This window comes from Clytia hemisphaerica, unplaced genomic scaffold (assembly GCF_902728285.1).
Source record: "Clytia hemisphaerica strain Z4C2 unplaced genomic scaffold, Clytia hemisphaerica genome assembly, whole genome shotgun sequence".
NCBI lineage: Eukaryota > Metazoa > Cnidaria > Hydrozoa > Leptothecata > Clytiidae > Clytia > Clytia hemisphaerica.
In genome coordinates this window covers 923,961-939,944 of record NW_027103806.1, presented here as the reverse complement: position 1 = coordinate 939,944, position 15,984 = coordinate 923,961, and the positions used below count along the sequence as shown (strand labels likewise).

The window sequence follows — 15,984 nt, the reverse complement described above, 5'->3', positions numbered from 1 at the left end:
AGTTTAGTGTTTTCACTTAATGATGGAGGGCGCAAATAAGGACAACAATACCAGGGGCGCCAATTTCATAGTTTGCACCACCAAGAAAATTGAGCCAGGCCGCTACTGATTGCTATCTTTTTTGGCTGATCTGAATTATATGGAATTTACCAAAAGAAGAAAAGCTATTGTACTTTTGTTACTTTTTTTTTTCTTTACAGTGAATGTAGTTTCTAAACCTGAGAGTTCTGTCCAAGTTCTGCTGTGCTGCTAGACATGTTTGGGTATTGTTTTGATAAATCACACCAAGCGGGACCAAGTATTCTTGATCGAGTCTTCGGGTTCCTCACGGACCCGTAGCTCAATGGTAGAGCAAATACCCGCGAATGACATGGTTTTGAGTTCGAGTCTCGCCGGATCCGTTGGTTTTCTAATGGTTCTGGTGGCTGGTCAGAAGACAACATGAGAGCGAATGTATTCGCTTAATAGGGAGGAAAGTTTTTTCTGATTGGAGAATTTCTATATGGGAATAAAACACTTTTAAGACACTTTCAAGCATTTTTGTGTCATAATCAAGGGCATTTACTTTTTCTGAAGTTAAGGAAAACTACCAGAGAGTTTTTTTGGCGATAAGGCCGATATGATTTGGTCAATCTGACTCATGCATTATTGAGACAATGGGACAAGGTAAAGCATGACAACTGCAGATCAAATCTGTGTTTTGACTGGACTCACCAACCTTTATCAGGTTTATGATTATAAAGGTAGAGTTTATCGCAACAACTCTTATAATTCAAAATCCGATGCCCGGGGGTACTAGGGTTGCGAGCTGACGGGAGGGTGCTGCCCGACTTTCGACCTTTGGACCCTTACCGGGACTGAAAAGAAGAAAACAAAGGGAATTTTTGGGAATTTTACGACCCTTTAGCGGGACAAATTTGACCAATTTTGACCAAATTTTGATCGTTTAGGGGGTAAAAAGTTGAAATTTTCTGATTTTTCCGACCCTTAGCGGACTTTAGAAGGCCAAAAAAGGTACCCTTAAGGGCAGCACATACCGTACCCTCCATTTGCTTAAGTCCCCCCCCCCCGGGATCCGATGAGTGTGTTAGTTTTTTTATCTTACCTCATATAAAATTGTCTGTCTCTTTAAAGTTTTTGCTGTTCATTTTCAAAAATGAAAAATAGGAATAGGATGACTGGATGGCTCTTCATCCTTGAAAGTGATCTAGTCTACATATATCTTTTTACGAAGAGAAGGAGTTTAAAATGATAAACTTCTTTTCTGTTTTGTGGTTGAAAAGAGCCTGGTAGCTCGGAACAGTTTCAAGGGAAATCCAGTTAAGTTAGCAATCTCTCGCAAGTTCCCTGTTGACAGAATCGTTCCGCCTTTCATTTTCTCAGCACTGTTCTGAAAAAAACAAAAGACATAATCCCTAACCTCATCGAAGCCAAACGCCGAAATATATCTACTTTGCGAGCGTTTTAATACAAGATCTTGTATTAAAGAATAAATATCGATTTTTTCTCTTTTGAGAACTTGGCCTCTGGCACCAAGGGTAGCGGGAAATGCTACTTCCAATTATAGCTTTTGAATTTGTATAAAAAGCACAAAAGGTTTATCTTCGATTTTTTCTTTTTGGTTGAGTTGCAGAAGGCTCTGAAACCCATTTTTGCATCTATTGAGGCTTTCAACCATTTCTCCTCCATGTATGGGTTGACCTGGGCAAAAGTTTGTCCACTTGCCTTTGGGCGGGAGTGACAAGTAGTAAATTGTAATTTTAGGTATTGTATGCATGGCCTATGCATACAATAAGCATGGCGGTTTAGTGAAGAGTCAAAGAGTACAAATACTAAAATAAATCAAAAATGTGCTTTATAAATTTGTTTCAGTTTAAATGGCCCTATTTGCTTTAAGGTAATTATTATTGGGTCCCCGATGAAGTAGGGCCAAGGCCAAAGCATCTAATACTCAGAACAAGAGATTAAATAGTGGTTGGATATTCAGATAGAGATAGATATGAAAAACCGATATTTTACGTGGGTAGCTCATTTATATAGGAGTTTCCAAGATCAATCGGCTCGGCTATCTATGAACTGATGAACGGAACATTGGAAGGAGCGGGAGATAAGGGTAATAAGGGTATTATTCAAAATCCTGCTTTCAGTTCTCACATCGAATATTCTAGCATTTTGAAAAACCATCTGCCACATTGATTGACGCTTCGCCCTACTCTTTAAAATAGTAATTGTTTTTCTATTTATTTTTCAGATGCTTGTCACGAAACCAACACGGTAATTACTGACATCAATGAAAACTCTGGTAGATTGTTGACTTTTCCCATTACGACGCCGTGGAGATTTTAAAACCATGCTAATAAATATGACAAACATTAAAACATTTTTCTAAAGGTTTTTCTATTTTCTTCATTTTGAAATCTCACATAGAAGCTTATTTTGACCCAAAAGTTGCACTCGTCAAAAAGATATCTTGAAAAGTGACGCTTAAGCTGATCAAAGATGACAAGCTTACAGACAGACACCAAATTCATCTTATATTCAACTCTCAATGGAGCAATAACGATCCTCATCCTAACTGTGCTAATCCTAATCATCCAAATCATATCTCTGGTCATCCACTGGAAATCCTCTTACAGATGTCCATGTTTTCGGTTATTCATCACCAGTGTCCTGATGTCGACCTTCATCTCAAACCTGATCTGCTTTACATGTAACATCCTTCTGATGTTCATCATTTACCAAGAAGTTCACAATGAAACAATGTACGCTGTCTATCTCATTAACAAAATGATGACGGTTGGTGCAGAGTTTGTTTGTATTATCCACATTTACCTGATTTCATTTCAGCGTTACATAGCAGTGGTCTATCCGTTCAAAATCAGTCATTTATGGGTGCTTTGTAAAGGTACCTATGTATGTTCTGCCGTTTGGGGTGTCACTTTGTTCCTATTTGCTGGTTTATCAACTCTAGAGTTCTACACGTCAACTAATATCTTACGGCTGACCAAAAAAGTTCAAGGTTACATGATTCTGATTCTTATCCTCGTCATAGTATATTACTACGCTCGGATTATTTACGTACTCGTTAAGCGATACCGAAATAAGAATCTTAAAACGAGTTCAACGAATCTTAGAGCTGTTTTTATCAGCATTGCGCTTGGTGTTGCTTTCGTTCTTTCCTTTGGTCCAAAAGCTATCGAGTTCATCATCTGGCAAGACATTGTTTTGACATGGACCATCTACTTGTACATTATCAGCTACTCTTACGATTCTTTACTTATCATCGGAAAATATTATTATGAGAAGTTTTATTTGAAGGAGAACAGATCAAACAATTCTACCAAATCCACCAGATCTGATAACTTGAAAGTTTCAGTCTTGAAAAGCAGTGATGATAATCAATAGTGTTGTTGACTGACTGAAATTCCAATTTGGTGCTTTTGTATGGGATGTAATAAAAATCAATAGTCAATATGGTGGTGATGAAATGCTAAATAATCCTCATGATTGCTAAAAGTACAATGATTACATGTTAAAAACTAAACTGGACTAAAAACAATCTAATGCATGAATAAAAGAGTGTGTGTCAGGCCCGGCGGGTCCACCTCGCTACTAGAAAAATGCCTAAAAATCTTCACCGGTGAGAAAAATTGTATGAAATTTTTCCCCATTGTAGAATTGTAGAATAGTAGCATTTTGAAATCTTCAATCCACATTGGTACTTGTCACCTTTGTTTTATCTCCACTGACTAAAAAACTCTCGCCAAATCACTTATGAGACAAGAAGGTGTATTAAGTCGGTGTTTTTTACACTTTTGGCAAAAACGTGAAGTTTTTTTAAACAAGTTTTAAAATAAATACAAAATGCACCTTTTCTTAATATGATATCAGGGGAATCGGCAAAGGATTGAAGATTCTATTCCATTTTTCCCGAGCCTTCTAGAGAAACTAAACCAGTACTTATAACCTCTTAAAGTTAGGAGCACGTTAGGATTAAACGATTCCATAATGAAAATGGATTATGGATTCCATAAGCAATAACTTTTGATCTAATGGGGCTTTAGAACTGAAATTTGGCAGGATGGAGCATTTATGTATTTTCTATTCCTAAATAAAAAATCTTCCAGCTGGGAGCAGTTTGGGATCACCTATTCCTAATTTTTCTTTGAGTTCAAGTCTTTTTAAACTGAGGATTGTAGTATATTTATTTGATATTAAGTCGTTCAAATTAAACTATTTGGAAGGTTTGGGCTCTTAAGAACACGAAAATAAGATTTTCCACTAGAATAGAGCATCTAAGGATTATCAAATCCTTCATTGAAAGTAACATACTTTGCCTTATCCGAAATGAGCGTCTTAGTCTGGAATGAAATATCCTACAAGGCTCTAAACTGATTTTTTTACGTTATGCATGATATGTCGTTACGTTAATAACCTAAAATAAGCTCAGATAGAGCCCCGAAGGATTAATAATTCCATTTTGCGACAAGTTGGGGTTGGGGTGGGTTGGGGTAGGTTGACCACTTTAAAATGAAATGCATCTTTTATAATTGTTCAAGTTCAGAGATGTTCTTCGGATGGAATTTTTGATACAAAAGTGCTCTTCATCATTGTTTCATAAAATATAGAGATCATGTAACAAGTTCAGACCATCAGAATCAATTCAAGAGCCACCTAACTCTCATAATTCCAAAATTCTTAAAATCTAATATTTTGGAATATTGGATCCGTCTTCGCTCCTGGGACCAAAACCAAAAGTTCTATGCTCGTGCGTTACACCTTTTTGTAAGATTTCATCCCAAAATGCTCGTTCAAATTCATTTTATTCAAGAAAAACCGTTTTTTAGAAAATTTAATGTCACGTTTTTGCCAAAAGTGTAAAAAACACCGACTTAACCATTCTGAAAATCTATAGATTACTGGTCCATCATGTTTGTAGTAAGATCGTGGTGTATCTTTTATGTAAAATTTGTAAATATGATGTACTTTATGGGACAAAACTTCTCGCAAAAATATAGATAGATACCTTGTAAAAATAATTACCTTATCGGCTAAAACTTATTCGGCCTTAATTTTAGTCACCTCGTCAAAATTTAGTCACCAAGGGCCGATTAATAATTAAGACCGACTAAAACATTATATATTCGTAAATTCTTTATTAAAGTAATACCGATATGAAAAGTGGGTTAAGGAAAGCTTAGTTATATAAACATTTAATTTGGCTCAAATTTTTAGTCGGCCCAAATTTTAGTCGGCCCTAATTTTTAGTCGGCCCTAATTTTAGTCACCAAGCCAAAATTTAGTCACTTAGGGCCGACTAAGTTTTGGCCGATAAGGTATGTATATATTTCTTTTCAGAGAAATTAAGATTTCTTGGTCCGGAATGTCATTCTGTGACAATTATTACCTCTTAATTGGCAAGTAATTAGCAAAAGCGCGATATAGGAAGCAGTTAAGTGCCATGCTAAAAAGAAGATTAAGAAACCTTTGAGTAAAAGAATATTTATGTCGGTCTTTATAATGTCATCACTCCTCATCGGAGAGGGGAAAATTGTATGTGTTGATAGTTGACATCTGAAATCGATACATTTTGGCATAACGAGTGGGAATTTATCAAAAATTTAAACAAAAAAAACCTGAGAATAGAAAGTAGTAAATTCTCTGAAACTGGAAAGACAGCGCTTTAATTCTACCAAACCCAGCTGGCACACAACGATTTTTCAACGTTTACCTAACGTTATATGGACGTTATGAACGTTAAATAAACGTTGAAACAACGTTGTGTGCCAGCTGGGAATAGATTTTCGAAATAAATAATGCTTTCTTTAATTTTTTCCCAACATCCCCTATTTAAGTGCTGCAAATTAACTATGTAATACCTCTATAAATACTCCTATAATATCCCTTCGCACGTCGATTCTACCATTTTCTCAAAATATATATATTAAAAATTGAAGAGATAACGATCTAAAGTGAGAAAAACAAGTAAGGGATTGCGGTTTCTAGATATCAAACTTCAGTAATGAATCTCTCTCGAAAACAACGTTGTCGTCATCAAGAAATTTGGTAAAATATTTCTTGCTTTAACCCAATGAACGAGATAAGAAATCAAAGAGAGTAGGGGGTGAGACGACATTTGAAACACGCGAGAAATATAGAGAAATACGTAAATGTTAGATGACGAATTTCGTTCGAATGAGGTTGAGGTATGATATCATAGTATCATGTCATTAAATTTCTCTTTTTCTTCTATTTCACAATAAGAAGAAACGAAAAGAAGATTTATTGTCCGGAATGGAAAACTTTTCAAGCTTTTGTTCGTAGGTTTATATTCCGGATGGGATGGATGTAGGCATGCTTTAAAGAAGTCATTACTGACAAGTTTACGATTTGTCAACGAGATTTGGATTTATGTTCAGCATGGTATGTGAAAAGTATAACATTCAATGAAGATTTTTTAGAATGGAGGACGACAATGACAATTTTTGCTTTAGATTCAAAGTCTGTAAAGTTTAGTTAACAAAGTATTCAATCATATGTTGAACTACTAGAGAATATTCGAGAAATATGGTCAATCTGACCCATAATAAGTTGCATTAACGTTTTTCGATAAATGTTGAATGAGTCTGTCAGACAAGCGGGAAATCTCTAAACAAGTTCTGTGACAAGTTATTTACTGATACTTGAAGTTAACGATGTGTTGTGTTGTATGAATGGTCTCGTGACATAATGTTTCCATTCCAAAAAGGCTGATGATTCATAGGGTCTTGTTACAAATGTGATGTTTGGTATGAGGAGTATATAAATTGATTTGATACTGATGAGATGATGTTTACTTTAGTAGGTAGGGGAGTTTAGATCATATGAAGGGGCCCATTGAAGTTGATGAAGATTCTGAATTTTAGAAAAACAATCAAATTTGTAGTATGTAATTTTCAAAAGATTCTAAAACGGGGTTCCGAATTATGATTGGCTAAACAAGCTTTTCGATTTGCTTGACGTACCCTAGAGTAGAGATTGGCGCTGGCACATCGGGTGGTTAGTTATAAGATTAGTCCATAGATAACTTATTACTCAAAATAGTTTAAGATTATGCACCTCTGTCTCAATGACCAAGAGATTAAATGTGTAATGGGAAATATCATTTTAACTGTATATTGAATAACTCTATTCATTTTGAGAGAGAATTCCATAATGGTTGCTTTCAGCATGTGCTACATTGCGAAAGTAAAACCCAAGAGTATTATAACAGACTAGTGGCGTAAATAAATCGGTACAGCCGAATAAAGCGCCGAGTTTCAGCCTGACAATCTAGTAAAACACCATTTTTAAGGCTGGTAGTAGTAGGTCCGACTACTGACAAGCTTTCTGACGAAAAAGGGATTACGTTACAGAGAAAATGACAATGTCTCAGTTTGGAACAGTTCGACGGTTGTTTGTTTTTCAGTGAAAAGCAACTATCATTTTATCAAATATTTTGTTTCCATCATTGGAAGACCCTAGTAAATATAGTTTTAATGTTGTAGGTATGCAATACAAATAGTGGGATTACTTTCTTATCATCACGTCTCGATTTTCAACAAATCTTTTTTTTTCTGCAGAAATGCGTTCTTAATCTTTTGAAATATCAATTCATTTGGAATTTGTTTCTACCGCGAAAGTATATCAAAGAATGACAATCAAAGTGGACGCACAACAACAGACCAAAATGAGACTTTCTTCGTCACCGCTTCCAAGCATCAATAAAAAGACTTTTAAAATCGTGGTGTTGGGTGAAAAATATTGCGGAAAGACAGGTAAGTTGGATCCAATCACATCTAGCTGACTTTTTTAAATATTGATATGCCTCGTGATTATACTTCGCAGTAAAAGCCAAAAGCTGATACAGGCTAGATCTTTATTGGTCAATTTAAGTCAATTTTGAACTTTTACAAAGGCTGCGATCACCACGTTGTAGAGAACTGCGACATTTGTTCCGGAAAAATCTTGGAATCAGTATCAAAAAATTAGATGCACGTAGGTGTCTAAAATATGACCGGCAACCAGTATTGAATATCTTGAAACCAAAAAAATATGACCAGCAAATACGAGCAAATATATCATTTTTTGATGATTCATGAAACATCAGGCATTGCATCCCTCTTTGATAAAACAACATTGTGGGTTGACCCAAAACATCATGACAAACCCATACAACATAAATCAGTTATGTCAGAAGGAGAAAGAAACCCTGCTGATGGAAAAATACCTTCCTCCGCAGAAAATGTATGGACGGAGGTTTGTGTACAAGATAAACAAGCACGGATTAGGATATATGATTATGCAATGTTAGCTTTCTCAAGTAATCAGTAAAACTAAATCTCGTGTTAAACGTTATTATAAACAGCATTTTTTCAAGATTCTTGATTTTTTGTCTACTACTTGTCTGTAGATCAGGTCTGACTTTGTAAAACTAACTAGAACATCAAAGTTATTATTGACTAAGAACCTAAATTTTGCTGATTGAATCAAGTGAGCATCTGTACCATACCTATGTTAGTGCTAACCGAAGCTAAGTTGAGTAAATGTCTGCAAATGATTCAATTTAAGGGACTTTGTAGAAAGATTTTTAAATTACTTCCACAACTATAAAACTGGGAAACACCAGAAAGTGGAGATACTAGATCCAAAAAAGATAGAGACTACTCTAAAAAGTCTTCACAACATCCCTGTAAGTTTCAAATGTAAATAACAAAAATACAACCATACAGTACCCACTTCAACTAAATTTCAAAATTCGATATGGAAGCAAAGTGATATATTTTCACATTTTTGACTCGTTTTAGCGTTGACAGTTCGATATTTAACGGGGAAGTTCATTTACGATTATGCGACTGGTGAAGATTTCATTTACCCTCATCAAGCAAACTTGAACAACGGAGATGTCCAAATTAATATTGTCGATACTTCACAAAATGTAAGTAGAATAGAAAACACCCCTGTCTCAAACAGTGTAACAGTACATAAAAGTTTCACCGAGGCAAAAGGAGTCCTTGAGCGCTTGCCCCTTTCAGAAATGACTGGTAGCAGTTGAAACTTTTAGCTTTAGTTTCCAGGGTGAGCTTATCTGTATTTCTTACACATTTTCTCCTTTTCCATACAACCCTTACTATAAAAATGAACTACATATTTCAAAACTTAGGAACAGTATTTTTGATATTTTCAGACAGTGACCAGCGCGATTGTGGATGCAGATGGAGTGATCATTGTGTATGCTATCAACAGTAAATCAAGTTTCCACAGAGCTGAAGAACTTTTAAAACATGTTGTTGCTGTCAGTTGTAAACCTTCTATCGCGATCGCTGCTAATAAATCGGACATGTGGCATTATCGGACAGTTATGAGATCAGATGGTGAATATCTAGCTAAACAATACGGATGTAAATATTTCGAACTTTCAGCGTTGACGGATTATGAGAAGGTTCAGCGCATGTTTAATGTCATGTTAAAATTGATGAATGATCGACATACGGATAAAGAACTTATTGAGAGTAAATCTGCTATTGTGATTAATGACAGTTCACCGCCCCCGATTGAAGACTTCGAAGGGCGTCGAAGGGCGAGATCTCTGCATTTACCTAAAGAAAATAAAGCTGTTAAAGTTGGACAAAGTAAAAGCCCGATATTATTCCGAAAATTGATTCGATCTTGGAATCAATCGAGTCTCAGTCGATCTAAATCAACAGAAAAGCTGTTTTAGATTTTGACTTGAGGGAAGAGAATCTATTCAAAGATGTTCAATGGTTAAAGATTGCCAGATTTTGGGCTGATTGAATTATGTGATTGTCAACACGGCTTGAAAATTTTCAGAGTTTAGATTTCGAAGAAAGTTGACCTTGTAAGCTATAGATTTTAGAGTATTTGCTAATAAATTGACTCTCAATTTTCATTTTTCTGTGTTTTCACCAGAAGGTTTTTCTTTTTTTGCAAATGGAAGCTGATGTTTTAAGAATCTATAATAACTCTGGTAAACATCTTCCTTCTTTAATGTTTATGTATACCTCCCATGGGTTTATTTTGCTTCAACTTCGTTGAAAAATGAAAAAGAAAGATCGGAAAATAAATTATTTCTAGCATATGGAAACATATAGATCTCAAGTTAAATGCTGTGTTTATGCGTTCACTGTTTATGATTTATAAGTTCACCTTTACAAAGTGCTGTGACTGTTCCTCTTTTAAACCTCTTTTATTTTGGAAGGTTTTTATTGTAAAGTTCAAAACCTTTTAATTCACTGAAAATTTATAGAAAATATGTGAAGAAAAGTCAAAGTTGTTTAAAGCTTTAGATGTTTTAAAATATGAAGGTAAAGTTGGTAAAAAAATGGATAAAACTACAATAGAGCTTGACACTTCTAAGGTGCAGGAAAATCCGAATGCCATTGGAATGGGGGAAATGACCACACCAAAACTGCAAGATGAAAATCAAACTCCCTCATTGGTTGACAGGGAAAAAAAGAAGATTTCAAGGGGGAAAGAAAAAATGGGGTCAAAACAAAGAAAAAGCATTAAGCTGAAGGAGAATGTTGATGAAGTTGTTGCACCATCGCCAAAGAAGAAAATTGATAATGTCGCTGATGAAAATGATCGAATAAAGAAGAAAATACTTGAATTGACGTTTAGTCGTGACACAGGAGAGGTTGGGAGTCTGGGTCTGTTTGACCCTTTTGTTTAATCCATTTAATTGGGATTTTTTGATGTATAGTGAACAACTTTCTGCCCACTAATGACCATTGATTTAAAGTTTCGATGGCGAAATTGACTCCCTTTACCAGACCTCCAACAGTGATTTAATTCCATTGAACGTATTTATCAAAAGGAGACAAACATCTCTGAACACAGCAAAAGAACGTGACCTCATAAACCATTTTTAAGGGGTTTGATCCATCCTTCTTCATCAAAATTTCATCAAGCTATATTATATAAAATCACTGGCGTCAATAAAAAATAAATTTCGAAAAAACATCTAAAGAACTTTTCGAGGGCGTGTAGCATCATCAAAAACTTTATTTACCCTTCTTCATTTTTCGTCAGGGTTCTTTTTTTGAAATATGTTGACAGATAACTGGTAGTAAAATAAACATGGTAACCGTTTAAGACTTTACACCAGGTTGAGTGCTAGATATTTTGGTTAAATAGAGTCGACATGTTATGTGAATATTATTACAAGTCTTTAGATTGTTTTTACCAGGGTCCTTTGAGCTGAATCGAGCATTAGAATGGGCGAGAATTCGAACCTGAAATCCCTGGTTTGTGGCCACTAAGTTATCGTTCCTTTTAATTACTGATAACATAACAAATTGTCCACGAACATTTCCAAAGAGTTTATTTCTTCGATGACAACTCTTCCAAAGTGTTTCATGCAGTTTCAAACTCACAATTTGACTCAGCAATACCCGAAAGCTACTGATGTTGATTTTCTTTCTCTCTTGTTTTCTTTCAGTTAGTCTCAAAAATGGATCAAGAATACGTGGAAGAATTGAAAGCAGCTTTCGAACACGCTGACATCAATGATAGTGGTAATATCCAAACAAGTGAACTGGTTATTCTTCTGAAGAATCTGGGCGTGAACGTCGCTGATACTGAAATGCAGGACATTGTCAACGAGTTTGATTTCAATGGAACTGGTGCTATTGATTTCAATGAGTTTCTTCAATTCATGGCGAGAAGAGATGAATGGAGATGTGAAGAAGATATCAAAATTGTAAGAATTCTCCCGCCTTTAAGGCTTAATTACTGTTGTGCTTTCAACAGCAATTCTACGATGAGGAGTTTATTTTTAGAGGAGTAGATGTCTGCTTATTCTTTTTAAGTCATGAATTTCTTTCTCATGTTATAAAAAGGGTTCCTTTCAAGGCAGCCCTTAGCTCAACCTTAATAACCTCAACCTGCCATCAGATCAAACAACAATATCAGGAAAATTAGAAAAATTTCCATCGTGAATTGTTGAAAGATCTTAGCTTTTCACCACGTTAATTCGCTCAAAGAACCCACGATGAAATTTTCTAATTTTCCAATAAACTTTCTTTTTTCAAATAACTAGTAATAAGAGTCACAGTAAGCTTGAAATCTCGTGGACAAATTCTATTTCAACGTTGGTTTCCATAACAAACGGACTCAACAAAATAATATCATTTCATTATAGGCATTTAGTGTTTTTGACCCTGACAACGAAGGTTTCATTGACGTTCAAGAACTTCGTGAAATCATGCAGCGAGATGAAGAGAATTTGACTGAAAAAGAGATCAAAGAGATTTTATCAGTGGTCGACCAAGATGGAAATGGAAGAGTGGAATATAGTGGTAAGTCTTTCTTCATAATGTTGGAAGTCTTATCTTCAGTACCTTCAAGACCTATGTTCTATCAAACTGTTGAGTTGTGTTAATGGGAAAGCCTGTAGTGTAGCCTATGTAGACTCAGTTACCTTTAGGTATCAACCTGAAGGGAGGGGTGGGCATGGCATTATTATAGTAGTGGTATGTCCATGGTATGTCGTAATATTGGTTTAATACAAATCCTGCACCCCGGTCTCATTAAACAACGGGGTCTCTAATAAAGGGGGTTGAAACACTCCATTAAATTGACTAAATTGAGATAGTAGCTCGATAATGAATTAATCCAAAAACCATTTCTTTTATTCATTGGTAGAGTTTGTACAATTGATGTTGAACGACCATGACGAGGGAGGCTAGAAAAACACGATGTTCAATTTGTATTCCATTAATGAGAGAGGTCAGGTGAACCCAATGGAAAAAAGTACCCGATGAAAAAACACCTCAAGTATGCTTCCTAAATGTAGTCGAACGCTTGTAACTGTGCAAATCAATGGAAAGTCAATTTACTAGATTGGTAAGACTCGTTGAACTGCAGGACAGACGGATACAAAGCATGGTTTGGAGGATGTCTACTACCGCAATACATATTTTGGAGTTGGAACATATTTACATCCTCGCTTACCTCAACGTTTTTTGCATTGGGATTATCACCATGGAAATGAAATCATAACAAACATGAAAAAATACTTTCAAAACTTTCACGCATCAATATTTAGTAAAACCAAGGAAATTTGATAAATCCGATGACAATATCATACGATTGAAGCTCTCTCATTCGATCTTCTACTATTCGATTGATAGGCTCCATTATTCGATGATATTGAAATTCAACGTCAAAAAGAAACACTCATAAACGACGCTCTGCCATTCAATAAGCTCCCTTATTCGATGAAAATCGAATAAGAGAGCGTCAACTTACGAAGATTCTTTGATAAAACTCAACGAAAAAAATCTGTTGAGTCAACTTCCGTGCTACTAACTATTTTTCTAAAAATATTTTCTAACGGCCACATGGTTATTATTTTTCACCAACGCGCGTGCGAATTGGGATGATGAAGAAGTCGAGAAACATCCACCTACGGCTGCTCTTAACCGCAAATTTATTAATTGCGACCGTTAGAAAGTTTGTGAAATATTGCACAACTCAATGTTGGCTTTATTACAAAGATTGGCTTCGATTGGCCAGATTTGTTTTTTTTGTGACCATTTTTTTAACCGACAATATTTGATTTGGTAAAGTTTTGCCTTTCTAAACAATGAATGTACTAACATGTCTATTTCCTTTCGTGATAATTCAGAAGAATGCTTTAGGTATGGCAAGTATTTGAGTTTGACTGATTGATTGTCTGATAAATTGATTGTCCAATTACAAACTAGAGCTTCTCGTTCTTGTACTCCGATGAGAACACTAGTATCTTTGCGTTGATGAGACATTTCGCAAATCGAATTATCTTCTTTTGAGATAAAAGAGCTGGGTTGCGAACAGGAAGCATTTCAATTATTACAGATAATCTCATTAATCCTTGATTAGAATTGCTGAGGCACATTCTTTAAATTCATTCAAATGTTAGTAAGAATGTCTGTAGTTTGTTGTTTTATAACCTCACACTGTGCTGAAAGAAAGAAAACTGACGCAGAAGGTCACACCCATCAAGTGGGAGTATAACGATCAAATTGAACATTATTAACAAAAAATATGCAAAAATCAGCACTCACATAAACATCATGTGGTACCTTCATCTTTTAAAAACATTTGGTAAATCCAGTATGGTTGACGTCAAATTTTGTATGCATTGTAATCCAGCAAGCATCCATTATTATTTAAATTATTAGTTAAATTCAACATTTGAAAGTTCCCAGTGTATTTTACCCTAACTAGATTTGATCAGTTGGCTTTTTTACACAAGAAATTTTCTCCGAGTCTAATCAGAGGACCACCACATCATCGACTGATCTAATGGAATTTTCTTTTCAACAGTCTAGACCTGTCATATTCTTGCAGTATAGTGGCCTACCTAATTTAATGAAATGTGGAAAACTAAAAAGATTTAACCGAAGAAAAGAATTGAACAGCATATTTGAGGCTCAGCAAAATGTTTTGAAATTTTGCAATTTGAGCCTGTAATTCTCATAATAAGAATTCTTACAAAAAAAGGCGTTACTTTCTGCTTTTAAATGAAAGTGAAAGCGATTAGAATCCAAAGTTTATGATTATGGTTTATATTTATACATTTCTATATATACATGATATATTGTGCTCAAAAGCTTGTTTAATATTCATCCCAAATCTATGGATAAAAAGATCAAAGGAGTTCATCCTCATGAGCAGATCCTCTTATAAATCCATGGCCTTTAGAGCGCATAAGTCCCAAAGCGGAGTAATCAGAATCTGCTCGGAGATATTTGCGCACCTTATAATTTTTTATGCGTTTCTGATTTAACAAGTGTCTTGAAAAGTTATGCCTGTATAATTTGTTGCAAACCCGTTGCAAATGCAAAGAACCAGACATATAGTCTGAATCGCAGACCTCTAAAGATATACTTCCTTTTTTTCGCTAGAGGATGAGCAGAAGCCTACCAGACACAATGCTTATTCTTGGTTATTTGAATGGAAAAAAATTGGACATACTTTTAGGAATAAATTTTAGACTTTTCTTCAAATTATTGGAAATATTGGCATATTTTGCAATTTGAGCCTGTGATTCTCATAATAAGAATTCTTACAAAAAAGACGTTTACTTTTTGCTTTAAAATGAAAGTGAAAGCGATTGAAATCTAATATTTATGTTTATGATTTACTGTGCTCAATAGCTTATTTAATATTCATCCCAAATTCCCAAATCTAGATAAAAAGATCAAAGCCGCTCACCAACCTAAGCAGATTCTCTTACGGGGCCATGGCTTTTAGAGCGCATAAGTCCCAAAGCGGAGTAATCAGAATCTGCTCGGAGATTGGTTGAATGGTTGTTCTATGATGAGAGGTTGACTCTCGATATTGTTTTGAAAATTCAGGAAGAAATCATACATATCTTTCCGTGAATAAAAGTTACTAATATTCTTATGCTGCATTGACAACACGAATGGCCAAAGCTGGGGTGAACAAGGTACCCTATATCAAGCTCGTCATCAAAAGGGAATCCAACAAAATCCAAACCTGCCATTCACCATTATTACATAAATTCGACCAACCCATTTAATACTTGAAAGTACGTCAATCAATTAGGTGTTTGTGAAGAGCAACAATTTTTCTCACGATTAATAATACAATTTGGCAGCCATTTTTGAAAATTAATTTTTGTTTACAAACATGCTCATTAAATCTGATATTATTTGGCTACCCACATGTCCCAAATATCAATTCTTCTTTTTGGGACCAAAACTAATCGGAAGGACAAAGTAGGCTCCACCCGTTCAAAAATAATTTGATCAAATTCCTCCTAACTCAAAAAATCTGGCTCTGATTTCAATCATTTGATATGTATTGCAGATACCAAATTATGTCAGATCTCAGGCGGAAAAATTTGGCAATGTAATTATTATTTTATGGCATAAAGAAGAAATAGACTTGTGTGATTATCTTATTCATTCACAGACTTTTGGAAATTAGTTGGCA

The 15,984-nt window shown here is 35.1% G+C and overlaps 2 protein-coding genes across 2 annotated transcripts; both read left to right on the top strand.

The window, feature by feature from the left end:
* The first annotated feature begins 7,199 nt into the window (after window positions 1-7,199).
* LOC136806456 (ras-related and estrogen-regulated growth inhibitor-like protein) lies at window positions 7,200-9,928 on the top strand. The gene is made up of 3 exons (XM_067063037.1): window positions 7,200-7,796; window positions 8,826-8,956; window positions 9,206-9,928. Exons 1-3 carry the CDS (start codon window positions 7,673-7,675, stop codon window positions 9,737-9,739), a joined length of 789 nt encoding a protein of 262 aa, XP_066919138.1. The 5' UTR covers window positions 7,200-7,672; the 3' UTR covers window positions 9,740-9,928.
* Window positions 9,929-10,330: 402 nt separating this feature from the next.
* On the top strand, window positions 10,331-13,281 carry LOC136806471 (uncharacterized). The gene is made up of 4 exons (XM_067063053.1): window positions 10,331-10,675; window positions 11,480-11,740; window positions 12,182-12,338; window positions 12,685-13,281. Exons 1-4 carry the CDS (start codon window positions 10,361-10,363, stop codon window positions 12,726-12,728), a joined length of 777 nt encoding a protein of 258 aa, XP_066919154.1. The 5' UTR covers window positions 10,331-10,360; the 3' UTR covers window positions 12,729-13,281.
* Window positions 13,282-15,984: the final 2,703 nt, after the last annotated feature.

Coding starts and splice junctions, on each gene's coding strand:
- LOC136806471 (XM_067063053.1), top strand. CDS start 10,361: ATGGATAAAACTACAATAGAGCTTGACACTTCTAAGGTGCAGGAAAAT. Junction 10,676..11,479: donor TTAGTCGTGACACAGGAGAG/GTTGGGAGTCTG, acceptor GTTTTCTTTCAG/TTAGTCTCAAAAATGGATCA. Junction 12,339..12,684: donor TGGAAGAGTGGAATATAGTG/GTAAGTCTTTCT, acceptor ATTCATTGGTAG/AGTTTGTACAATTGATGTTG.
- LOC136806456 (XM_067063037.1), top strand. CDS start 7,673: ATGACAATCAAAGTGGACGCACAACAACAGACCAAAATGAGACTTTCT. Junction 7,797..8,825: donor AAAATATTGCGGAAAGACAG/GTAAGTTGGATC, acceptor GACTCGTTTTAG/CGTTGACAGTTCGATATTTA. Junction 8,957..9,205: donor TTGTCGATACTTCACAAAAT/GTAAGTAGAATA, acceptor TGATATTTTCAG/ACAGTGACCAGCGCGATTGT.